Below are 25,319 nucleotides of genomic sequence, written 5' to 3'. Positions count from 1 at the left end.
TCTTGTTTTGACCATACCACATGGCTTGTGGAATCTTAGTTCCCCCACCAAGGGTCCAACCTGGCCTTCAGCAGTGAAAGCGCAGAGCCCTAACCACCGGACCACCAGGGAATTCCCCTTTCAGTATATTGTTCTAAAATTTGCTTTTTGTCCTTTATTTGGAAACTCATTGACTTCCCTATGAAAATAGTTTTGAGGAGAAAATAAAAAACCAAGGGATTTACATGAAGATGTAGCAAATAATTTTTAAGTGTAATCTTATGCAAAAACAAGGTAAAATGTTTCTTATGCAAAAACACGATAAACCGTTTTACGGCCTTGAACTCCTGTATGTTGTTACATTGTTAGACATTTCAAATCAATAGCTTTCTTAAAACAGAGTTTGCCCTTTCTTCCAATCACTTTGCTCCACGAAGACTTGTATGAAATGAACTCCTCAGATGACCAGAAAATGCAGTTCCAGTTCTTTGAAAATTTAATCAGACGTGAATTACAACCCCGTTCTGTGTCTGCAGACTTGGAGTGACACTGGGTTTGTTCCCCTGGCGAATGGGGTCATGTTGAAGAGTCCTGTGTGTGTGTGGTTTTTTTTTTTTTTTTACCCTAATTGAAATCCAGTTGGGATGATTGCAGAGCGTGTTCAGAATGTAAGTGGCTCTCCTTTTATAATGAGGAGAAGAGGCAAACTACCTCTTCATTCCTGGTGGGCTGTGCCTCAAGACGGGTCGGGAGACAGAGATACCAGATAAACGCTGTCTGCCACCCAAGCTCTTAGAATCATGCAGAGGACAGAGGTATATATGAAAAGGAATCCCAAGTGAGGTCAGTGCCCTGGAGAGACCTCTCAGGATTTCCTGCAAACAACCTCTAGAGAATGAATAGAGCGAGTCAGGGGCAGAGAGGAGCTCATTTAAATTCTCTTCCCTGCGCCTTGCCAGTTGCAACCTCTGGCAGCGCACAACTCTCTGCAGGGCTTAGGCTGGGAGAAGAGCGCGGCCCCGCGGGCCCGGACGGTGTCACTCACCGCCCAGCCCCGCCCTCGCGGGCCAGCGACCAATGGGCATAGGCCGGGCCCGGGAGCGCGACCAATGGGAGCCGGCGGGCGGAGGCGCGCTGCCCTTTAAGGAGTCGCTGGGCGCCGGGTCCCGGGAACCCGGCGCTTAGAGACAGGCACCGTCCAGGTTTAGCCGCCATGTCCCTGCAGGTGAGCTGGGTGTGCGCGCGCTGCTGCGGGCGGGGAGGAGCGTACGTCCCGGAGAAAAGCGCTCGAGTGGGGCGTGGGGCCGGCGTGACGCCCCGCCGGGGTCGCGGCGCATCTCTGACCCGGCACTTCGGGCCGCTGCTGCCAGTCCTCTTTGTCCCCGGTAGCTGTCCGCGGGGACCCCCGAGACACGCCCACCCCATCGCCAGCGCCCCCTTATTGCGCGTAATCCGCACCGGTGCATTCTGTTGACGGCGTGCCGGGCTCCCTATGGCAACTCTTGTGAACCCCGGGGACTGGTTAGACGCAAACCAGGCACCCGCCGCGGGAGGGCGGGCGCCAGGCTGCTCCCAGCGGACCCGGCGGGTCCTGCCCAGCCATCTCTTCCCATCCTGGAGAGGGAGGTGTGGGCGGCCTCCCCTTGCTCCTTGGCATGCCTAGGGGCTCTTCCAAGCTAGTGCAGAGATCTGGAAAACCACGATCTTAAATATACTGTTCTTGTGGTCTTTGGAGGGAAAAAAAAGTTTATGTTCAGGGTGGAAATTTGGGGGAAAGGGAACAAATGTAAAGTAAAAAAGAAAAAGGGGAAAGTGTTAGTTTCTCAGTCCTGTCCGGCTCTTTGTGACCCCGTGGACTGTAACCCGCCGGGCTCTTCTGTCCATGGAATTCTCCAGGCAAGAATACTGGAGTGGGTAGCCATTCTTTTCTCAAGGGGACCTTCCCAACCCAGGTATGAAACCAGGCGGATTCTTTACCAGGGAAGCCCATAATATAAAGTAGAACATCAGACATTCCTTCACCCAAGTGATAACCACATTAGCACTAGGTTACTTTCTCAAGTGTTCGAGAAACATCTATGTGATATGTGAATGTATATGTTTATACACACACTTTGCTTTTTATATAATTTTGCTCTCTCGCTCTCTCTCTTTTTTAATTTGTACTATGAGCTTTCTGTCACCACTAAATATTCTTTAAAAATTTTAAATGTTTGCATTGGGTACATGGCAGGATGCACCCCATGTGACCGTGGTACTCCAGGGTCACTGCTACACTAGGGGCGGGGTCGGGGGGCCTTGCGAAAACAGGAACGGGAGAGGGTGTGAGGAGAGGTTTTAAGGCAGTTGTTTTGAAGACCCGTTAGGCACAGGCGCGGGGGAAATCCAGCAGGTCAGCTTTCAGCCAGGGTGCTGAGTACGGGCTCCAGCAGAGTGAGCTCAGCAGGCGTTGAAATTCCTCACCCAAAGCCGCGAGCCCAGCTCTGCAGCAGCACAGGAACATTATCCAACTTTCCCTTTGGCCCAGAGTGCTTGGAAGTAAGTGTAAATGACTGTACCTTTAAGTCCCTGTTTCTGGGATTTCCCTGGTGGTCCAGTGGTTAAGACTGTGTGCTTCCACTGCAAGGGGTGTAGGTTCCATCCTTGGTCAGGGAACTAAGATCCTGCATGTGGTGAGGTGTGGCCAAAGATTAAAAGAAAAAAAAAAAAAATCTGTTTCTCACCTATTGCTGGGAGCCGTTATGGGAGGTCCCACCTGTGACGAGGTCATGAAGAAAATCAGGCAGGCAAGGCCGTCTGGGACCCCATCCATGACGAGGTCACGAGGAAAATACCTGACAGGCAAAGCCGTCTAGGATAAGGGACCCTCCAGGTTGGCCTCGGCCTCTACCCTACCCTATATCCTCCTCCCTTTTCTGCTGCTGTTCTTCTTTTTTTTTTTTTTTTTTTAATTAATTAATTAATTTATTTTTTCAGTGGGTTTTGTCATACATTGACATGAATCAGCAATAGATTTACACGTATTCCCCATCCCGATCCCCCCTCCCACCTCCCTCTCCACCCGATTCCTCTGGGTCTTCCCAGTGCACCAGGCCCGAGCACTTGTCTCATGCATCCCCCCTGGGCTAGTGACCTGTTTCACCATAGATAATATACATGCTGTTCTTTCGCAACATCCCACCCTCACCTTCTCCCACAGAGTTCAAAAGTCTGTTCTGTACTTCTGTGTCTCTTTTTCTGTTTTGCATAAAGGGTTGTCGTTACCATCTTTCTAAATTCCATATATATGTGTTAGTATGCTGTAATGTTCTTTATCTTTCTGGCTTACTTCACTCTGTATAATGGGCTCCAGTTTCATCCATCTCATTAGAACTGGTTCAAATGAATTCTTTTTAACAGCTGAGTAATATTCCATGGTGTATATGTACCACAGCTTCCTTATGCATTCATCTGCTGATGGGCATCTAGGTTGCTTCCATGTCCTGGCTATTATAAACAGTGCTGCGATGAACATTGGGATGCACGTGTTTCACAATTTGTATGGAAATACAAAAAACCTCGAATAGCCAAAGTAATCTTGAGAAAGAAGAATGGAACTGGAGGAATCAACCTGCCTGACTTCAGACTATACTACAAAGCCACAGTCATCAAGACGTATGGTACTGGCACAAAGACAGAAATATAGATCAATGGAACAGAATAGAAAGCCCAGAGATAAATCCACAAACTTATGGACACCTTATCTTTGACAAAGGAGGCAAGGATATACAATGGAAAAAAGACAACCTCTTTAACAAGTGGTGCTGGGAAAGCTGGTCAACCACCTGTAAAAGAATGAAACTAGAACACTTTCTAACACCATACACAAAAATAAACTCAAAATGGATTAAAGATCTAAATGTAAGATCAGAAACTATAAAACTCCTAGAGGAGAACATAGGCAAAACACTTTCTGACATAAACCACAGCAAGATCCTCTATGACCCACCTCCCAGAATATTGGAAATAAAAGCAAAACTAAACAAATGGGACCTAATGAAACTTAAAAGCTTTTGCTGCTGTTCTTGTTTGCCCTGCTGCAGATTCTTGTGTTGCCTGCCGAGAGCTCTCCTGCTCCTCTTTCACTGAATAAAGACCAACTTAAAACCCTAATTAATAAATCTCCTGGACGCTGGTACGCTATGAAGGGGCCAGGGATGAAGGAAATGCTTCACTTCAAACATTTTGCTGGCATTCTGGCTTGTTTGAGAAATGTGTGATCTCATTGCACAAAATGCTCTTGATTGTTCTAAACATCCTAAGCACAGTACACTAACAAAAGAAACTATTAAGCATAGGCCCCTTCACAGGGTGAGAAAAGCTCCACAAATATGATAGCCACAAATGTGCCTAATAGAAAATACTTTAGAGAGAGATTAGCTGGCAACTTCTTGCAGGTAGTTAACTTTTAGACTGAGAGCCTGTTTTGTGCCATGTCTGCTGTTTCTGCAGTCCTTCGCATTTCTGTTCTGTAAAAATGTAATCCTATCTAGTTCCCATAGAGATGACACTTATTAGAAAGAAAATAGATTAATTATAAGAAAAACAGGGTCGGCTACTGAAGTTGCTTAAGTCACACCAGGTGCAAGCCATAAAATGTTAGCAGGCCTGAAGGCCAAATGATAAAAAAGACTCTTGTGAACGAAAAAGTATGTGGGTGACATCCAGTTTCTGTTGAAGGTCAAGTTGCTGTAATGTTTTGAGATGACCTGTGTGTAAACAATATGCACTTCCCCCCAAAAGATGTTGTTAAGGGTATAAAGGGGCCCTGCGAAAATAAACTTTAGACTTAGCCCCGAGCTTTGTCTCACTCTCTCTCTCATTCGCCGACGCCGTTCATCCTGAGGGTTCCCCTGGATCTTGCTGGGGCTAGACCCTGGCAACCTATGATAATTTCAGACCCTCCTAATATCTACTCACTTTTCATTCATGTGTTCAACAAGGAGGTACAGGGCTCAGATGGGCTCCTCCCACCTGCCAGCACTCTGTAAGGCAAGGCTGTTGCTACTGAGATGAATGTTTGTGCCTATCCTCTGTTCTGGATACTTGGGGGGAACAAATACCTTCCCACCAGCCTTGTGCTGAGCCCTAATAAATACTGTTAGGTCTGCCTGGAACCCGCTTCCCTGTCACTGTCCATCCGCTAGGTACTGACCCCACCCCAGGCTCAACTAAGCATCATCTTCTCTGAGAAGGTGCCTTCCACCCTCACAACTGTTCCCTTCTCTGTGGTCCCAGGACACCTACTGCTCCTCTGCTTGAGCAAGTATCACATGATCACTGTGACCCACTCATCTCCCACAGGATGCTGAGCTTTGTGAAAGCTGGCTGCCCTGTTCATCCCTGTCTGCTCTCCCAAGGCCTGGCCCCTCAGAGGTGTTCAATACATATTGAATCAATAGTGTGATACAAGTGGTGAGCTCTGGGCTGGCAGAGTCAACAGAATGAAGTCAAGAATATTTACGGTCTTATTCTTGTTTCATCCTCATGCTTCCCGGCTAAGGTTGATGCCTTTTTTTTTTTTTTTTAGCTGAAGCCAAATCTCATGGGAGCTCCATTGCTTACACAGAGTCCCAGGGCAGTGTGTCTCCAAGCTAGAATTAAAACCCAGGATCCTGACATGAGCCCAATGTTTTTCCCGCCACGGCTCATCGTAGCTGGGCTGGGAGAAGGCACACTGAAACTGCCACGTAAAACATGAGTGCATGACGTTGGGGTGCCAGGGAAGGGCATGCTGGAGAGAAAGACTGACACTGGGCCCTGCTCTGGAATGGGTTTTTCTCCTCTGCCTGGGGAGAGAGTAGAGAGGGGACCTCTGAAATTGCCTGGGAAATGGTCAAGGGCTCCACTTTTGGATAGAGAGGGTCCAAGACTTTCATGAGCTTGTTAGATGGTTCCATACCCCTCAAAACATGAAGCACAGTCTTCCAAAAACTCCTTCCTGGAAGGCAGGGACTTAGCAGGTTTCTGAGAAGCCTTAGAATTCGTATCAAGGCTTAGCTTGCCAAAAGGACTTGAGTTGCTGTCATTGGAAGATGGCACGAGACTTCACAGCAAATAGAACATCTGAGATGCCTGCCAACCCTGAAGGGAAGGATCCCTATACCTCCTGGACAGTCTTGCCCTGTCCTGCCCTTAGGAAGCTGAGGGAAGTAATGTAGCATTTTAACTTTGCCCTTGTTATAGACACAATATGTGCATGCACATTATGGGAAATTTGGAGAGTATAGATGGTATTTAAAAAAAAAACAAACAGGAAACTTACCAATAGAGGCCATTAGTATTGACACATTTTAGTATATTTGGATGTCTCTTCAAGATACTGATTTCATTTCCTTTGGATAAATACTCCAAAGTGGGATTGTGAGATCACATGGTAGTTCTTTTTTAAATTTTTGAAGAAGCTTCATACTGTTTTCCACAATGGCTGCACCAATTTACATTCCCACCAACAGTGTATGGGGTGCCCTTTTCGCCAAATCCTCATCAACACTGGTTATTTCTTGCCTTTTTGATCATAGCCATTCTTACAGATATGAGGAGATATGTCATTGTTGTTTTGATTTGCATTTTCCTGATGCTTAATGATGTGGAACATTGTTTCAGATCACTATGTATCTTCTGTGGAAAAATCTCCTGACTCTTTTTAAATCAGATTGTTTTGTTTTGCTTTTTTTTTTTTTTTTTTGCTGTTCAGTCATACGAGTTCTGTATATATTTTGGATATTAGCCCCTTATCAGATAAACAGTTTGCAAATATTTTGTCCCATTCAGTAGGTTGCCTTTTCATTTTGTTGATAGTTTCCTTTGCTGTGCAGAAGTTTTTTGTTTGCTATAGTGTCCTGTGTTTATTTTTGTTTTAACTAGTTTTACTTTTGGTGTCACATCCAAAAATCATTGCTAAGAATGATGTCAAGGAACTTACTTTCTATCTCTTTTTCTAGTAGTTTACAGTTTTAAATCTTATGTTCAAATCTTTCATTCGAGTTGATTTTTGTATGTGGTGAAAGATGGGGTCCAGTCTCATTTTTTTGCTCGTGTATTCAGTTTTCCCAGAATTGTTGGCTGAAGACACTGTCCTTTCTGCAGTGTATATTCTTGGCTCCTTTGTCATAAATGAATTGACCATATATGCATGGGTTTATTTCTGGGCTCTTGACTCTGTTCCATGGATCTTTGTGTCCGTTTTTATGTCGGTACCATACTGTTTTGCTTACCATAGCTTGTAATATCATTTGAAATAAGGAATTGTGATGCCGCCAGCTTTGTTCTTCTTTCTCAAGATTGCTTTAGCTTTTATGGTTCTATACACATTTTGGGATTGCTTTTTCTCTTTCGGTGAAAAATGCCATTGGAATTTTGATAATGAAGTGCATTGAATTTGTTGATGACTTTGGGTAAGATGAACATTTTACTATTAATGTTTTCTATTGAAGAACAGGGACTATCTTTCCATTTATTTATGTATTCTTCAGTTTTTAAACATTTAGATAAACATTTTAAATATTAAGAATTTTATTTTGTTCTCTGTATCAAATATGTAGGTGCATTGTCCGTGTAACAGGTAAGGACCAAAGGAAGTATCCACAAATTAAAATAAGGATAATCCTGGTGGAACCAGAGCAGTAATAGTTCATTTCTGATTGAAAGCTTCCTGTCCTCTTTAAGTTCTCCTGAAGCAGATAAACCTGCCTAAAGTTAGCAAATGCACTTTTTGTTTTAGGCTGATTTTGACAAGGCGGCCAAAGACGTGAAGAAGCTGAAAACCAGGCCAGATGATGAGGAACTAAAAGAGATCTATGGACTGTACAAACAGTCTGTAACTGGAGACATAGATATTGGTATTGTGCTGTCATATTAAAAAATAACAGTACACTTCGTTGAACAGTATAGAAGCATAGAATAACAAGTAACTCTGTGAATGTATCTTTCCTTCTTTTGGCAGAGTGTCCAACACTGTTAGATCTAAAAGGAAAGGCTAAGTGGGAAGCCTGGAACCTTCAAAAAGGTAGTTTTTAAGTGTTACACGAACCTTCTTAATTTCCAACTACATCGGTCGGTGAGTCAACCTGTTTGTATCTTTCTAGGATTATCAAAGGAAGATGCCATGAGTGCCTATATTTCTAAAGCAAGAGAGCTAATAGAAAAATACGGAATCTAGAATTCAGCCCATGAGAGAATTTTCCTTTTGAAGCCTTCATAATGGTATCGTGACCTAATACTTAGGGGAGAAATGCACTGTAACTCTTGATGGATCATCAGTATTTTTGCTAGTAACATGACTTGTCATTCTGAATTAGAGGTATGCTGAAACTACATGTTTAATAAAATTTTACTTGCTAAAACCAGGCAATTTTAAAGAGTTATTTTTAAAGTGTTGCTCTTGTAGTCTGTATACAAAAACATTAGTTTTTAGTGTAGTGTGTGTGTGTACACAAAAAGCTTGTTCTTTTGGCTTCTCTGTTTTTTCTGCAGTGAAGTGGTCTTACTGGTATAATCAGCACAGTTTATTAAGAACTAATCACAAGGGTCAATTCATTTCTCTGTGTAGCTTTGGGATTCACACCAATGCAGAGCCTCGGCAATACAGACACATCTGGCTCCAGGCTCCCTTCAGTGACTGATTTATAGGTAACCCGAGGCAAGTTACTGAAGCTTTGGCTAAAGCGCATCTGTAGGGTAAGGGGAAAATGTCGATCTCAGAGGTTAAGAATTGAATGAGGTACCTGTATTTATCCTACCTTCATTTTAAAGTGTATACTGTATAAAAGATGAGAGCAAGCAACAAAATTTTTAAAAATAAACTTATGAGTCTATCTCAAGCTCTTCAAAGAAAGAGGAAAAGCTGTCATGGGCTATCAGCTATTCAAGTTTCTATGCTTAGGACAAATAAAAACATCAGGCTGAAATGTAGTAGCTGGTGATGACAGACTGTACAGTATGCCTCTAAAGTCCAGTTTTATTGAAAATGAAGAATCTGGAATGTCTATTGGACCAGTTTGCAGTCTCACTTTGGTGTCCACAGGCTCTCTGAAAGAAGGTGGCCTCATTTTCAGAGTCCTAACATCCATTTGAGATTCTACAGGCTAGAAGTCTTCCCAGAGAGAGTGCCTCTGTCCCCTGCTGAAGGGTGTAGGTTTGGTGTTGTGTGAGCACTGGGAGAGATTGATTTCATGTGACTTAAGAAAAAAATTTTTGGATTGACTAGATGAGTTTTCAGGGAATTATGTTGGGTGAAAAAAAAAAGCCAGTCCCAAAAGGTTATATATTGTATGATCCTGTTTATGTAACATTCTTGAAATGGCAAAATTGCAAACCTTGAGGACTGAATAGTGATTGCCAAGGAGGAGGGGAATGAGGGAGGATGTTAAAAGGCCAGCAGGAGGGATCCAGTGGTGATGGGATGTTCTGTATCAATGTCATCCCCTGGTTGGGCAGTGACACTAGAATTTCGCATGATGTTGCAAAAATTTTGCATGATGTTGGGGAAGCTGGGGAGCTCTGTGTCATTTCTTAGAACCCCATGTGAATCTACAGTTCTCGCAAAATAAAAAGTTTAATGAAAAACAAATCTAGCTTGATTTCTAATCTGGAAAACTTGGGAAAGTTAAAGGTGATTCTCCTCTCTACTAAGTGTTGCCTAAAGACAGAAGTCTTCCACGATGAAGTTGACACCCTCTTCCAGTGGAGGGCTCAGAAACTCTTTGAGCTGTTCCTGCGTGGACCTCACCTCCACCCCAAAAGGCTGGCATCGGCCGCATCATGAGATTCCTATTTGTGGACTGTAGTAACTACAGGTTGTTCAAATGAATAATCACAAATCTAGATTCCTTTAGCACCAATCCTTCTAGAACAGAGCCCTGTATCCTACCCAAGAGTAAAGCACAGTTCAGTGCACACTAAACGGTGAACATAGTTTCTTGAGGTTACCTTTAACTCAAATGTATTACATGAATTTTAACTCAAAACCCTCCCCCCTGACAATGAATTTTATATTATTTTCACTTTGTTAAAAAGAAACAATGGGGACTTCCCTGGTGGTCCAGTAGCTAAAGCTCGGAGGTCCCAATGCAGGGGCCCAGGTTTGATCCCTGGTCAGGGAACTAGATCCCACATGCTGCAACTTAGAGTTCACATTCTGCAACTAAGACCCACTACAGCCAAGTAAATAAATATTAAAAAGAATGATATATTCTAAAAAGTCCCTCTTGTGTGTATTTCCCTTAATCTTACTCACTAAGACTCTCTATATACTATTTTTAAACCAACAAAAACACGACCCCATATTATGTGATCCCAAACACATCCGTGCTTTAGAAGGTGACATTTTAGCGTGTCAAGCTGTGTTAAGCTTTGGAAGCCGTAAGGAAGAGACACTGGTTGCATGCAGTAGGGGCTTTATTGTGAAGAACCAAGGGAGATAACAAATCAAGGTGCCAGTTAAACAGCCAGGATTCCAAGAGACAAACACGGTTTGGGCCTCGGCAGAGATGGCAGGACCCACGTAGCCCTGGGGATATGGTGCCTCTCCATCCCGGGCAGTAGGCATCTGTGAATCCTACCAGTGGTGGTCTGCCGTTGCTCTGACTCAGGTCAGTCTCCTACTTAATTTTTTCCCTTTTCTTTCCTGTATGTTTCCAACTGGTGTGCTTGCTTTCTCTGTCTGGTTCAGATGATCACACATGAAGCTGAGGCAGCCTGCTGGGTCTGGCATTTGTGCCTGACCCTCTGTACACTGAGGACTAGACTCCGGACAGTCACCCTGAGTCCCAGTTGGTCATTGCCTGAACAGCAGCGGGAACACACACAGACAGCAAGCAGTCCAGGTCGGAGGAACCCCTTAGAAGAGAACCTAAGAGGGCTACGGGCATTCCGGGGACTTGCCAGGACAGGCAGCAATGATTATTCAGGGCTGTCTTATTTTAACATTTCCTCATTGATTGGGGCAACCCTATATTTCAAAAGATGAGATCAGGCTTTGGGCCCCAGTGTGTTAATGAAACAGTCATTTCATTTCAAGCACTTCCCCTGTCTGTGATTTTCACTGTCAGAATAACCGAAAGGAAGAAACGAATCATTGACCAAGCAGGAACTTCATTGACAAACCTTCCACAGATGAGACCCAAATGCGATTCTAATACAAAGAAGAAAGACCCTCCCGAAAGTATTCTTGACCCATTCATCTTGCATCCCCCAGATATGTAAATGCTCTGTGGGGAAATACATTTGTAGATAACACATCACCCTGACAGCAGCAAATTGATCATTTTCCAATCTCTGAAACAAACTCCTAAGCTACTCTGAAACACCGAAGAAGAGTATCACATGATCAATGGGACTGTTTTAAGACCAAGAAGGGGAGGTATCTGTCAAGAGGCAAGCGCTGATATTTCTAGAGACTTGGTTATGTATTTCTTGATGAAGCTTGTGTTGGAAGGTTCCAGAAGATAGAAGTGGTGTCCTGGAAGCACAAAACTTTCAAAATTTCCACTGGTTACATCTTTCCAGGCTGAAAAAACAGAATTGTATTTAATAACAAATGATGCCACCACCCGCAGATTTACTTCCAGGTGTTACTTTTCTAAGAGCTGACACTGGTGGTAGAGTTACTCCCATGGTTTCATGTTCTGTGCATCCTGAATTTCTAATTTCTCAGAGACCTCTCAGTATACAGTGGTATTACCTGCCTTCTCTCATTTTACACAGAACTGACATCTCTCCATTTACACTAGATAAAACTGGGACCAGTTTTCTACTCCATGCAACTGCCAGTTGAGAGGTTTTTTGTTGTTGTTTTTAACTAATACTTTTGTATTAGTTAAATACTAATACTAATACTTTTAACTAATACTTTTGTTTGGCGTTTGTGCCCTGTACTGACCAGACCATTTTTATACAAGTGAATTTTTTCAAAAAGACACTTACTTGAAGTATGGCAATAGTTTAAGGATAAAAAAAGAAGCATGGATATTACACATCCCCTTGTAGTGTATGAAAAAAGGTGCATGGCTGGATTTATGTACTAGTACAGGACATTTTAAAAAAAATCAGATCTGTGCTGCAAGGCCTGCCAGCAACTCTGGCATGGAAATCATCAGATATCTCAATAAAACACCTCAAGCCATCAAAATCATTTCACCTTCCATATCCGCTGGTATATCTTCAGATCCAGAAAAGCATGTTATGTCACAAGAAAGACGAGTCTTAGAGTGTGTGTTACAGCTGCAAATATAAAGATGCCGGTTTGTAACATTTCGTAATAGACACCCCCTAGAATCTTTTCCTATTAATAACCTCATTTAAATCAAACAAGTCCTCACTTCCTTCCCTTTTGCTGTTTACAGCAATACAAACATTTTATTTTATTTTATTTTTATCCATGGCACTTTTACGTGTCAGCACCTGAGAGTCACTGTGGTCCAGGTTATTTTCTAAGATCTTCTGGCTTCTGGAACAGCCAGGTGCAGGCAGGTGGCACCTGGGCACCCAGTCCAACTCAAAATGGGGCTGGTTATATAGTATCTTCAACTGTCATTCCCCTGAAATGGCCACCTCTCTATCCCCCAGGCCTCCGTTGTTCGGCAGAGGGTTGCTGTGCGCAGAACAGATGCAGATTTATGGACAGAGGGCCCCTGAGTTGATTCTGCCGATTCTCAGTTTCATCAAAACAGCAGGAAACCATTTGCTGAGAGCTGGTGCTGGGGCTGTGTTAGTCCCTTAGGGACACTTGGGTAAGCACAGCCCCTTTCCTCCTGCCACTTAGAGACTGGCTGGGGAGACAGACATTAATGAAGTCGCCAGGCGATTGAACAGATTGAACAGATGGGTCACCAAGTTCAGGGTGATCTGTGAACACGTGACAAGTGGGGGTGGAGTGACATCAAGCAGGGACTCCCTGGAACATGGGGTTAGACTTGAGATCTGAGTAGATAGGAAACACTCGGCAACGGGCAGAGATGGCAGGGAAAGAGGGGCCAGGTGAGCACAAACCAGGTGGCTTTTGTTCCATGAGTGAATGGAGAATTGGGACAAATTGCGGTAGAAGAAGCAAGCAAGAGGACTTCCCTGTGGTCCAGTGGTTAGGACTCTAAGCTTCCAATGCAAGGGGTGCAGGTTCAATCCTGGGTCAGGGAACTAGGATCCCACAGGCAACGTGGTGTGACCAAAAAACAGAATAATAAGCAAGCGAGGGCCACGTGTAGGTCTCCTGAAGGGATCTGGTCATCCTAAGAGTCAGGAAGCCACCAAGAGGATTTAGGGCAAGGCATATCATGACCAGACTTGACAGTCTTCCCTTTTGGTACAATGTGTAGAACAGACTGAAGGGGACAAAGGGTTGTCTCTTTCAATAGTCCGGGCAAGAATTCCCACTTCTGCCTGGAATGTAGAAAACCAGGAGTGCCCCTCACAGCCTAACAAGGAAAAATGCCTGACAAACTGCAAAACCATAAATTCTTGAACTCATCAGGAAGCTGAGTTTGCAAGGCAAACCAGATAGCGAACTCCAGGGAAGGCTGGGCCCCTCTAAGGAGAGGTGGGTCACACGGACTGTCTCATGTGGGCAGAGCACAGGATGAAGGGGTGTCTGCTGTCCATGTGGGTGAGAAGGAACCAGCTACAAATGCTCAAGTGCTGGGGACCAAGCGTGGGGTGATGTGTCAGAGGCAGTTCACACTGACTCACAGGCTCCTGTCCATGGCCCCCCACGAGGGGTTCACGAGAAAGAATAGGAACAGGCAGGAGGTCAGAAATAGCCCTCTCTGCTGGGCAGGTGGACAGCAGGAAATTGGATGCGACCATGAGATGGACACTAACCCTGCCCCCAGTCAAGTCCTCCCCTCCTACTAAGCAGAAATCTCAGTTGCTGGAGGAGGGGCATCAAACACCCCCTCCACGCCCCCCGCCCAGGGCACATGGGAAGATCCATGGATGTAGGGAATGGAAGCATTAACCCTCTACCCTGGGGGAAGGAATGGGAAGGGTCTTGGGCCCCCTGTGCTGTGCTTAGTCACTCAGTTGTGTCCAACTGCTTGCAACCCCATGGACTGTAGCCCACCAGGCTCCTCTGTCCATGGGGATTCTCCAGGCAAGAATACTGGAGTATGTTGCCATGTCCTCCTCCAGGGGGTCTTCCCAACCCAGGGGTCAAACCCAGTTCTCCCACAGGAAGACAGATTCTTTACCACCTGAGCCACCAGGGAAGCTCAAGAATACTGGAGAGGGTAGTCTATCCCTTCTTCAAGGGATCTTCGTGACCCAAGAATCAAACCAGGGTCTCCTGCATTGCAGGTGGATCCTTTACCAGCTGAGCTGCCAGGCCCCCAGTTCTATACAAAAGCCAAGGGAAAATCTTCTACTTCTGGGGAGGGAATGGAAACTTCCACCTAATACCCACCAGACCCACCCACAAGGCCTAGACACAGAGGACCTGGCTAAGACTGAAGCTGAAGATTGGCTCGGATATCCAAGAGCTCCCCGTGTTACCCCAGATGCTAGCATCACACATAGGGGGCCAAACAACAGTTGTCAGTGGGGGAGAGCCTGGAGAGAGACAGAAAAATTGAGAAAAATCCTCCAGTCTAGTCTCCACAGTAAGCACACAGTAACTTGGGAGAACCATTGCCCTGAAATGTAACCATAGTAGCAACAAAACCGAAACTCAGCTCCTCTCCAGTCTGGACTGACACAACTCCCCACATTCAGGGCCTGCCAGAGGAGATGTGCTCAAATCATAAAGTATATTTATGTCAGTTCCATGCATGATATCCTTCAATAGAATATCTGTTTTATGCATGATACCTAGCTTTCAATAAAAAAAAAATTATCAGACACAAAAAGCAATATATAACCTCCATTGTTAAGAGGCAAAGTAATTAAAAGAATAAGACTTCCCAGGTGGCTCAGTGGTAAATTACCAGCCTGCCAAAGCAGGAGACATAAAAGACTCCGGTTCAATCCGTGGATGGTGAAGATCCCTTGGAGGAGGGCATGGCAACCCACTCCAGTATTCTTGCTTGGAGAACCCCATGGACAGAGGAGCCTGGCGGACTACAGTCCATAGGGTTGCAAAGAGTCGGACACGACTGAAGTGACTTAGCACACATGCACAAGGCTCCAATAAGACCCAGATGTTGGAATTGTCAGAGAAGGGCTTGACAGTCGCTATGATGGAGATGCCAAAGGATTTCATGGAAAAAATGGACATATGTGAACAAATGGGGAAGTTCATTAAAGAGGTGAAGACTGCAAGAAAGAGTCCAAAAGAAATTCTAGAAATAAGCAGTAGCAGCAACAGGGCATTCCTTTGACAAGCTATTCAGTAGATTTGATAACGGCTGAGCGAAGAATCAGTCAACATGAAGATGGTTAATGGAAATCATCGAAACTGAAACGAAAAGAAAAAAAAGTTTTAAAAAAAGGAGAACATCTGAGAGCCCTGGGACGATGACAGCCAGCCTGACCTGTGTGTCGTCAGGGTCCCAGAGAGAGAAGAGGACTGTGCATTCGTCCGAGTAGGACAGGAGGGCAGCTTGAGTGAAGTGAAGCTGCAAAGCCTTCCCTCCTGCCTCGGATTTTCCTTTTGACCTCCAGGCTTTGAGCCTTGGGGGTGGGTGATGGGCAAGGAGAGGGTGGAGAGACATTTCAGGTCTGATTTCATGTATATTGGGAAAAGCTGAGTGCTGCGGAGAGCTGGAGAGAGGAGAGCAGACCGAGGAAGGGGAAGGAGCGGAAGCAGAAAGGGGAGAATCCAGAACAAGCTTAGGACATTTGAGATTTGGAGGGAGGAAGTGAATCCTTATAAGTAGCTCCTGAGGTTTGATTTGCTGGGGAGAGGGTGAGACTATTAAAAAACTTTTTTTTTTTTTTTAATTCTGCAAGTGGAATATCCTTGTGAGTGACTTTTATTTTCAGTCTGGGGGAGGTTTCTTTTGAGAGCTCTTGAGAGTTTAGCTAAACTGCTTTATAATATTGGTGCCTCAGCATCCATGCTGTGTGGCCAGGCAGCTTGTGAGAGTCTGGACCTGACCCTCGGCCTTCCTGGAGCACGTGCAGAGTCACAAACACAGGTGAGTTCCTGTTGTGACCCTCCCCCAGTGGCCTAGGTGACAGCTGCTCCGGGCCCCCCAGAGCCTTCCCTTGTATACCTTTTAGGTAAACCTCCCATGAAGTTGACCAAAACCTGCTCTTTGGGGTTCAAGTTGACCAATCCGGACTTAGCCTGGGAATTCCAAAGCCCTCCACCCACGCCTAAGGGCATGTCCATCAGGTCCGGCCACCTCTCTGCCTGCAGTCGGCCTTGACCTCCCCGTGTGGCCCCACGAGGTGCGCCGTGGACCTCCTCCATGACCCGTGAGTCATGAACTTCTCTATTTCAATTTCTCTCAGGGTCTGTGGTTGAACCTCGGCTCCCTTTCCAACACTCAGGGTTCTTCTTAACAAATGTTAATTCCCCAAAGTCACCAGAGCCTCTGGTAGTGAATTGTTGGGTTGGATTTTTAAAAATTGAGGGTGGTTTGTCATGTGCCATATCCACGCCGTCTCCTAAACACGCCCTCCTGGCCTCCTCACCTACCACACCTTGAGGGGTTTACTCTCAGCATCCCTTCCTCTGAGAGGCGGGACCCTGGATCCAGATCTCACAGCCGCTAGGCCAGGGGTCTGGATCCTGGTGAACAGCCTCAACAGAAGGATGTTTGTGCGAGGCTTAATTAAAAAGCAGCTTTTGCCTACGCTATTTCACTGAATGTCCACAGTGCTTTGAATCACGTTTCCTTTGGTGGAAGTAGGGGATGTCGGACGTGGACTGGTGTTTCTTGGATTCTGACTCCATGCTAAGCCAGGAACACAGACAGCACAGCCCTGTGGGGACCACATTTGCTCAGACAGTTGGGGTAGAAATGGAGAGAGACGACAGACCAGGGCAGCTAGTGCCCCTAGTGGTGGAGTAGAGGTGGGCGTCGGCGTGAACGCAGAGATGTGATAAAAATGAACCGGATTGTCTCTGTTCCCAAGGTGCTTCAAGTCTGCGCCCCTTTTTCTTTTTTTAAAGCTATTTGTATAAACTTCTGCTCACAGGCACTGCCTGTGGAGGCTCTAGGTTCAGCTCCAGGCCTTGTGGCAGAAAGAAAGGGAGCACAGACCCGTGTGTCCGGCTCCTCCCCAAAGCAGACAAGAGCCAGACGGAACTGAAGAAACGCACGATGGGATACCATAGTGACTGAGGGCCAAACGCTGGCCCCACAGGACCTGCTGTGGGGAGGGTAGAAAAGGAAGAACCTTATGGTTTCAGTTTATTAGGGCCAGTATCTGGAACATTAGGACTTCAGTCCTATTAGAAGGATCAAATGTCAATGAGACCTCTCAGGAGACAGGAATAGTCAGGTGTCATGGAACCAAATGAGTTCTGGAACAAAATTCCCCCAAGAAGCAAACCACTCCCTTGTCTTGGATCACCTCCACATATTTAATAAGTAGGGATCCCCTTCTGCTGTTCCCCTAAGAAGATGAGCATCCTTTGACATTAGTAATTTATGCAACAAATTTTTTTTTATGTGATAAAGCATACTGGATTGGTCAAAAAGTTCATTTGGGGATTCTGTAAGATCTTATGGAAAAACTCGAACAAACTTTTGGCCAACCCAACACACATTGAACCACATTTTTTAAAAAAGATAAAGATGCCCTGTTCATCCTTGATTAATGTAATTTCCATGCCCAGGCTCCATTTTAAGGCAGCAAAAATATCACAGGTGGGCCTCAAAAGAAAACAAGTCAAACTCTGCCTTCCTGGATAAGCATCCTCAGAGAACGGCCAACCTGCATCTTCCATAGATAATTTTAAAAAAAAAAGAAAGAAAGAAAACATGCCTCAATGACTTACATGACATCTTTCAAAATGTGAAGATCTGCTAACACTTTGGTAAAGGATTCTTGACTCTGTTCCTCATCACCAACAAAATCGTCACGAATGCCTCCCATTTCCTTCAGTAAAAAGGCAATTTGTTCGACACACATATCATCTTTGAGGAAAGGAAGTCGGGCCTTTGACATGAAACAGTAAAAACATTACTCTGACATTTCATTTAAAGCACCTGTTCAGACCCTGAATGCTCTCTACTCTCCCTTTCGGTGATTTTGAGAGTTCTCTGATGAGGGCTTTCCTGGTGGTCCAGGGGTTAAGAATCTGCCTTGTGGGGAGTGCAAGATGGTGGAGACATAGGTGTACATGGAGTACATCTCTCTCCACGGATACATCAGGAATACACCTTCAGACACAGGAGTGCTCACAGAACATCACCTGATGGCAGACAGGAGTACCTGACCACCGGAAAAGAATCTGCCTTGGTGGTGCAGGGCACACTGGTTCAATCCCTGGTCCAGGAAGATCCCACATGCCGTGGACCAACTCAGCCTGTGTGACACGACTCCTGAGCCCATGTGCGACACCTACTGAAGCCTGTGTGCCCTGGAGCTCCGTTCCACAACAAAAGAAGCCACCGCAGTGAGAAGCCTGCACCATAACTAGAGAAGAGCCCTGGCTCTCTGCAACTTAGAGGAAGCTGTGCACAGCAATGAGGACCCAGCACAGCCAAAAATAAACATTTTTTATTAAAAAAAAAAAAGAATGAAAAAAAAAAAAACCAAAAAAGAATGATCCAGTTAGTCTGCTGAAAGTTAAATTCTCTGCTGACTCAGAATGGAGGAAAATACACTTAGAATCAATAGTTTTCATCGGAGATGCCTGGGCCAGTGCAGGCACTGACCAGGAAACAGTTAAAGTGCATTTCAGAGCAAAGATGAGAAGATGACAGTGAAAGAGATTTGTGAGTGTTTCATTAACCAATAGTATCTTTTATTCATCACCATGTCTACTGGTGATCAAAACTCATCAGAAAGGAAAACAATGACTTGATTTCCCCACTGCACTTCCATCCTTCCCACCACCCTCCCTAAGGAAAATGAAATTACTTACATGAGGAGGGCTTGCACTTGACACAAATAAATGTTCTGGTTCTAGATTATATTTTTCTTTCAGATGTAGTGCAGTAAAAAAAGCAATATAAGATCCCATACTACATTTGGGGAAGAAAAACATGACAATAACTATTCAATGAAATTCATAATACATCAGAAGTCCACAAGAACTCATAAACACAGCAATGATCATGAAACAGACCGAAGGAGAGCTTACATTAGTTGAATAATAGCTAACTTATTTGTAAATGGTAGGTTTTCAATGATTTGCAGCAACATCAGCAGTGTTTCAAGACATCCTAGATAATTCAGACTAAGATGGAATACTGATTTCCACCATGTCTTGAAATTAATTTAAATTTCCTTTCCTCCCTGAAAGATAGATGTCACTATGTATTTAATATTTATCAGCAGTTTTCAAGGTATAGTCTGGGGACTTCCAGGAGTTCCTGTCACCTTTTCAGGTGGTCTGTGAGGTTGAAGCCATTTTTAGAATATTGTTAAAATGTTTCCCTTTTAAACTCTCATTTTCTTTTTTTAGGAGAGCATAGTTGAGTTTTCCATACACCACGTGTGTCATGGGTTATCAGCACAGTTGGAATGCAAAAGAGAGAATCTTAGCTGCCTTCTAATAAGCCAGACATGTGTGCCAGAGTGTACCAAATGTGTGCCAAAGTGTAAAATAGTGCCACTCTTCTCACAGTGCTTTTTTGGGAAAATACAGTCTTGCATAAAGTATGTATTCTTTATAGCAGCATATAAGGGGATTATTAATGTTAAGTATCTTGAAAGTTTCATAGTTTTATTTTCTAATATGGTAAATATTGATGGATAAACCACACATAAAATCTCGTTGATCCCCTCAATGCTTCCAGAAGTATTGGGTTGGCCAAAAGGTTTGTCTGGGTTTCTCCATACCATGTTACAGAAACACCTGAACGAACCTTTTGGTCAACCCAGTATTAAAGCAATGCCAGGAGTAAAAAGTTTGTGAACTGCTGTAGACATTACGTAGTTATATTTTGTAGACAGTATTGATCAAGAACATTTTTTGCAACTATCTTCAAGCAATGAACAAAGGAAACTCAGTTCCATGGTCATTGCCGCTGGAGTGTAAACTGAAGGTGATTTGGAAATTTCTATCAAGTGCTCTATCAATGTGTATGTCATTAACCTAAATTCTGGATATGTGGTCCTTAAGAAATTTATAAGAAATGTATACTAAATTTTCTACAAAAATGTCATCAAAGTGCTTTTATAACAGAAAAAAAGATAGAAATAATTCTTCTCTTAAAAGGAATTGACAAAATCATCTTGCAGCGATTACAGATCTCCATAGCAATAGTTTAAGTGGGGGGAAAATTAGGAAGAAATATAAAATAGGATCCCAACATGCAAAAATACTATGGAGCCACATCAAAATTCTGAAGGATTATCTGGGATAATGGATACTTTGATTTTTCTTTTTTTTTTTTTTTTGCTCAATCGTATCTGTAAATATATATAATACAGGAGCCAAAATGTACTGAGTCCTTACCATAATTAATACCAAGTAATTTATGGTTATTATTCATTTAATCCTCAGAAATGGAGCCATTATCATTCCGGCTTCCCAGAGGAAGAAACTTAATTCAGAAACCCAAGGAAGTTGCCAAAGGTCAAACTGAGTAAGAGGCAGACAGAATTCTGATATTTATGATTTAACCTTAAAATCCTACAGATTAGCTTAAGAAATACATACTCTTTATATCCTTTTTAATTTTAAAAATAAATGGGATATACGTTGCTGCTAGAGTCTTGATTTTACAAATCTTAATGCTTTCTGCCTAAAAGGGAAAAAAAGTCAGATGATTGTACAGACTGGCCAATTGTAAGAGCCGTGGCTGGTCAGAGTTACCCAACATGCTGGGGCTATTTTCAAAAGAGAAGATACCAAGAGAAGCCTAGGATCTACACACTCCTGAAGGAGAGGTTTCCATTCATTTCAGCACTAGGCCTTTCCATCTTTTCGGTCCCTACTAGGACTTCTTTCAGTCTGACTTTCTCATTTGAGAAGAGCTCTAACCATACTGAATCCATCATTCTTTCAAGCAGTGGTGAAACATCAAAACCAAACTAAAACAAAGGCACACATCCCAGAAGACACAGAGGACAACGTTAACCATGGATCTGTGGTGGAAAAAAGTCCCCCAAATGTTTTTCAAAACAGAGGTTTAAAAACAACAACAATAAAAAAAAAAAAAAAAAAACGGAGGTTAAATACCTGTGACCAAAAAATGCAAAATTTTCACCCTGGATGATCGGCAGTAGGGCACAGGCAATTTCATCAACCACCTGATGCATGTCACTTGCAAAAGGTTCGTCAAGCCGACTTTCTCTCCCAGCAAGCCGTATGGCATGCACTGGAAGTAAAGGAAGACGGTTAATGTGTGCAGATGGTGGGAGGGTTGCTGTGATACTGTGAAAGGGCTTAAGTTAATATGGTGGGAAGAGTTTCAAAGATGTGAATAATATTAGTCAAATGTAAGGAGAGAAAAATTTTAGAATTTGCTGATTAAATAACACAAGCTATAGCAGACTACATATCTGAAAAATACTCTCCAACATTTAGAATTTTTTAAAAAACGTTTAGAAACACTGGATGAATCACATGCATGCAGAGTTTGGCTCACACTAAGGTAAATGGTATAACTAGAAAAGAGAAAAAATAAGAGGGAATTAAAAATTCCAGTCAGGAGCCCATTACACAGAGTGAAGTAAGCCAGAAAGATAAACACTAATACAGTATACTAATGCATATATATGGAATTTAGAAAGATGGTAACAATAACCCTATATGCAAAACAGAAAAAGAGACACAGGTGTATAGAACAGACTTTTGGACTCTATGGGAGAAGGCGAGGGTGGGATGATCTGAGAGAATAGCATCGAAACATGTATATTATCAAGTGTGAAACAGATTGCCAGTCCAGGTTGGATGCGTGAGACAAGTGCTCGGGGCTGGTGCACTAGGATGACCCAGAGGGATGGGATGGGGAGGGTGGTGGGAGGGGGGGGTCAGGATGGGGAACACATGTAAATCCATGGCTGATTCATGTCAATGTATGGCAAAAACCACTACAATATTGTAAAGTAATTAGCCTCCAACTAATAAAAATAAATGAAAAAAAAAAACTGGAAAAAATAAAAATAAAAAAAATAAAAATTCCAGTCATGAGCCTATGCTAACAGAATGATTGTCTATGGCTTCTTGTTGTTCAGTCGCTTAGTTGTGTCTAACTCTTTGCGACCCTACGGACTGCTGCACACCAGGCTTCCCTGTCCTTCATCTCCCGGAGCTTGCTCAAACTCGTGTCCATCGAGTTGGTCATGCCATCCAACCATCTCATCCTCTGTCATCCCCTTCTCCTCCTGCCTTCAATCTTCCCCAGCATCAGGGTCTTTTCCAATGAATCAGTTCTTTGCATCAGGTGGCCAAAGTACTGGAGTTTCAGCTTCAGCATCAGTCCTTCCAATGAATATTCAGAACTGATTTCCTTTAGGATTGATTGGTTGGATCTCCTTGCAGAACAAGGGACTCTCAAGAATCTTCTCCAGTACCACAGTTCAAAAGCATCAATTCTTCAGAGCTCAGCTTTCTTTATGGTCCAACTCTCATATCCATACATGACTACTGGAAAAACCATAGCTTTGAAGAGACCGACCTTTGTCAGCAAAGTAATGTCTCTGCTTTTTAATATGCTGTCTAGGTTGGTCATAGCTTTTCTTCCAAGAAGCAAGCCTCTTTTAATTTCATGACTGCAATCACCATCTGCAGTGATTTTGGAGACCAGGAAAATAAAGTCTGTCACTGTTTCCATTGTTTTCCCATCTATTTGCCATGATGTGATGGGACTGGATGCCATGATCTTTGTTTTTTGAATGTTGAGTTTTACGCCAGCTCTTTCACTCTCCTCTTTCACTTTCATCAAGAGGTTCTTGATGAGGTTCCTCTTCACTTTCTGCCATAATGGTGGTGTCATCTGCATATCTGAGTTTACTGATATTTCTCGCAGCAATCTTGATTCCAGATTGTGCTTTGTCCAGCCCGGCATTTCACGTGATGTACTCTGCATATAAGTTAAATAAGCAGGGTGGCAATATACAGCCTTGATGTACTCCTTTCCCAATTTGGAACCAGTCCATTGTTCCATGTCTGTTTCTAACTGTTGTGTCTTGACCTGCATACAGGTTTCTCAGGAGGCAGGTAAGATGGTCTGGTATTCGCATGTCTTAAGAGTTTTCCACAATTTGTTGTTATCCACACAGTCAAAGGCTTTAGCATAGTCAACGAAGCAGATGTTTTCCTGGAATTCTCTTGCTTTTTCTTTGATCCAACGGGTGTTGGCAATTTGGTCTCTGCCTTTTCTAAATCCAGCTTGAACATCTGGAAGTTCTCGGTTCACGTGCTGTTGAAGCCTAGTTTGGAGAATTTCGAGCATTATTTTGCTAGCGTGTGAAATGAGTGCAATTGTGCGTAGTTTGAACATTCTTTGGCATTCCCTTGGTTTTGGATTGGAATGAAAACTGACCTTTTCCAGTCCTGAAGCCACTGCTGGGTTTTCCAAATTTGCTGGCATACTGAGTATAGCACTTTAACATCATCATCTTTTAGGATTTGAAACAGCTCAGTAGGAACTCCATCACCTACACTAGCTTTGTTTGTAGTGATGCTTCCTAAGGCCCACTTGACTTTGCATTCCAGGATGTCCAGGACTCTAGGTGAGTGATCACACCATTGTGGCTTGTATCAGGAATATAAGACACCAAGTTTCCAGGGTGGCTGAGAAGGACAAGGCATTGAAGTGCCTTAAATTTATGAGAAAGGCAAATAGACCAATGGCACAGAATAGAGAGCTTAGAGATAGACGACATACGTGTGGGAACTTACTTTTTGACTGTGTTGACATTTAAAATCAGTGGGAAGGAAAGTGTAGGTCTCTGAATAACCAAGTCAGCTGATTATTAACCTAGCTCTTACATGATATAGAAAAGTCAATTCTAGCTTGAATATGACAAAATGATTCATATCAATGTATGACAAAACCCACTGGGAAAAAAAAATTGATAGAAGAAAATATTGGCAAATAACTTGGTGACTGACAGTTAGGGTATACTTTTTACAGTAAGCCGTAAGAAGTGCAAACTTTAAGAGAGATAAACTTGACTATATTAAAATTTAAGACTTCCATGGATCAAAAGACAACATGTGAAGAAAGAAATGGCATAGACTGGGAAAGACATTTTAACCTCCACTACCTAAAAAATTAGGGTCATAAATATGTAAAGAATTTCTAGACATCAATAAAAAGAAGAGAATCAATTGGAAAAGTAAGCATAAGAATCTGATGAGAAACTCACAGGAAATGAAGCATAAATAGAAATATGAGTTTGAGCAAAATCCAGGAGATTGTGAAGGACAGGGAAGGGTGGCCTGCTGCAGGAGTCCATGGGGTGGCAAGGAGTCGGACACAACTGAGAGACTGAGCAACAGCAAGAATATATACATAAGAAAAACGCCCAGGCGCATCTATAGCAAGGATTGCTCCGTTTAAAATCAGAGGAATTTATCTTGTAGTTGGAAGTTGTACCTTTTGACCACCTTCACCCCTTTCTTCCAATCACTTCTGTTCTCTGAATTTGTTCTTTTAGATTCCACATATAAGTGATACCATATAGTATTTGTCTTTCTCTGTCTGACTTATTTCACTTAGTACAATGCCCTTAAGATCCATCCATGATGTTGCAAATGGCAGGATTTCCTTCTTTTCAGCTCAGTATTAACTATTATTTCATTATCTGTCTATCTAGATATCACGTTTTCTATATCATTCATCCATCAGTGGACACTTAGGTTGCTTCCATGTCTTGGCTATTGTAAGTAATGCTCTAATGAACATGGGACGTGTAGCTATCTCTTTGAGATAACCAGTTTTGTTTCTTTCAATATATACCCAGAAGTGGAATTGCTGGATCACATGGTAGTTCTATTTTTAATTTTTTGAGGAACTTCCATACTGTTTGCCAGAGTAACTTCACTAATTCATATTCCTACCAACAGTGCACAAGGGTTCCCTTTTCCCCGTGTCCTCATCAATGCTTTTGTCATTTTGGGAACCAGCATTTTAACAGGTGTGAGGTGATACCTTGTGGTTTTGATTTGCATTTCCCTGATGATGAGTGATGTTGAGCATCTTTTCATGTACCTGTTGGCCATGTAAGTTGTCTTTCAGAAAACATCTATTCAGTTCCTCTGTTTATTCAATTTTAAAATCATTGTTTTTTGG

At 43.3% G+C, this 25,319-nt stretch overlaps 2 protein-coding genes across 11 annotated transcripts in view; one reads left to right on the top strand and one right to left on the bottom strand.

The window, feature by feature from the left end:
* Positions 1-1,052: 1,052 nt before the first annotated feature.
* LOC122681670 (acyl-CoA-binding domain-containing protein 7-like) lies at positions 1,053-8,366 on the top strand. Its single transcript, XM_043883983.1, has 4 exons — positions 1,053-1,204; positions 7,742-7,859; positions 7,964-8,026; positions 8,106-8,366. Exons 1-4 carry the CDS (start codon positions 1,193-1,195, stop codon positions 8,177-8,179), a joined length of 267 nt encoding a protein of 88 aa, XP_043739918.1. The 5' UTR covers positions 1,053-1,192; the 3' UTR covers positions 8,180-8,366.
* A 2,032-nt stretch (positions 8,367-10,398) lies between these two features.
* Positions 10,399-25,319, bottom strand: part of LOC122681669 (S-acyl fatty acid synthase thioesterase, medium chain-like) — a 39,380-nt gene continuing 24,459 nt past the window's right edge. For 6 of the 10 annotated variants that reach the window (XM_043883972.1, XM_043883974.1, XM_043883976.1 and 3 more), the window contains 5 exons: positions 21,257-21,395; positions 18,992-19,091; positions 17,900-18,060; positions 12,158-12,240; positions 10,399-11,527 (listed from right to left, as the gene is read on the bottom strand). In XM_043883972.1, the coding sequence (XP_043739907.1) occupies positions 11,388-11,527; positions 12,158-12,240; positions 17,900-18,060; positions 18,992-19,091; positions 21,257-21,395 (623 nt within the window). In that variant the 3' untranslated portion in view covers positions 10,399-11,387. The remainder of the gene's footprint in view (positions 11,528-12,157; positions 12,241-17,899; positions 18,061-18,991; positions 19,092-21,256; positions 21,396-25,319) is intronic. The other 4 variants (XM_043883979.1, XM_043883980.1, XM_043883982.1 and 1 more) reach the window with 4 other exon arrangements.

This window comes from Cervus elaphus, chromosome 23 (assembly GCF_910594005.1).
Source record: "Cervus elaphus chromosome 23, mCerEla1.1, whole genome shotgun sequence".
Lineage (NCBI taxonomy): Eukaryota > Metazoa > Chordata > Mammalia > Artiodactyla > Cervidae > Cervus > Cervus elaphus.
Note: the sequence above shows the minus strand (reverse complement) of the source record. Positions and strands in the feature narration are given on the sequence as shown.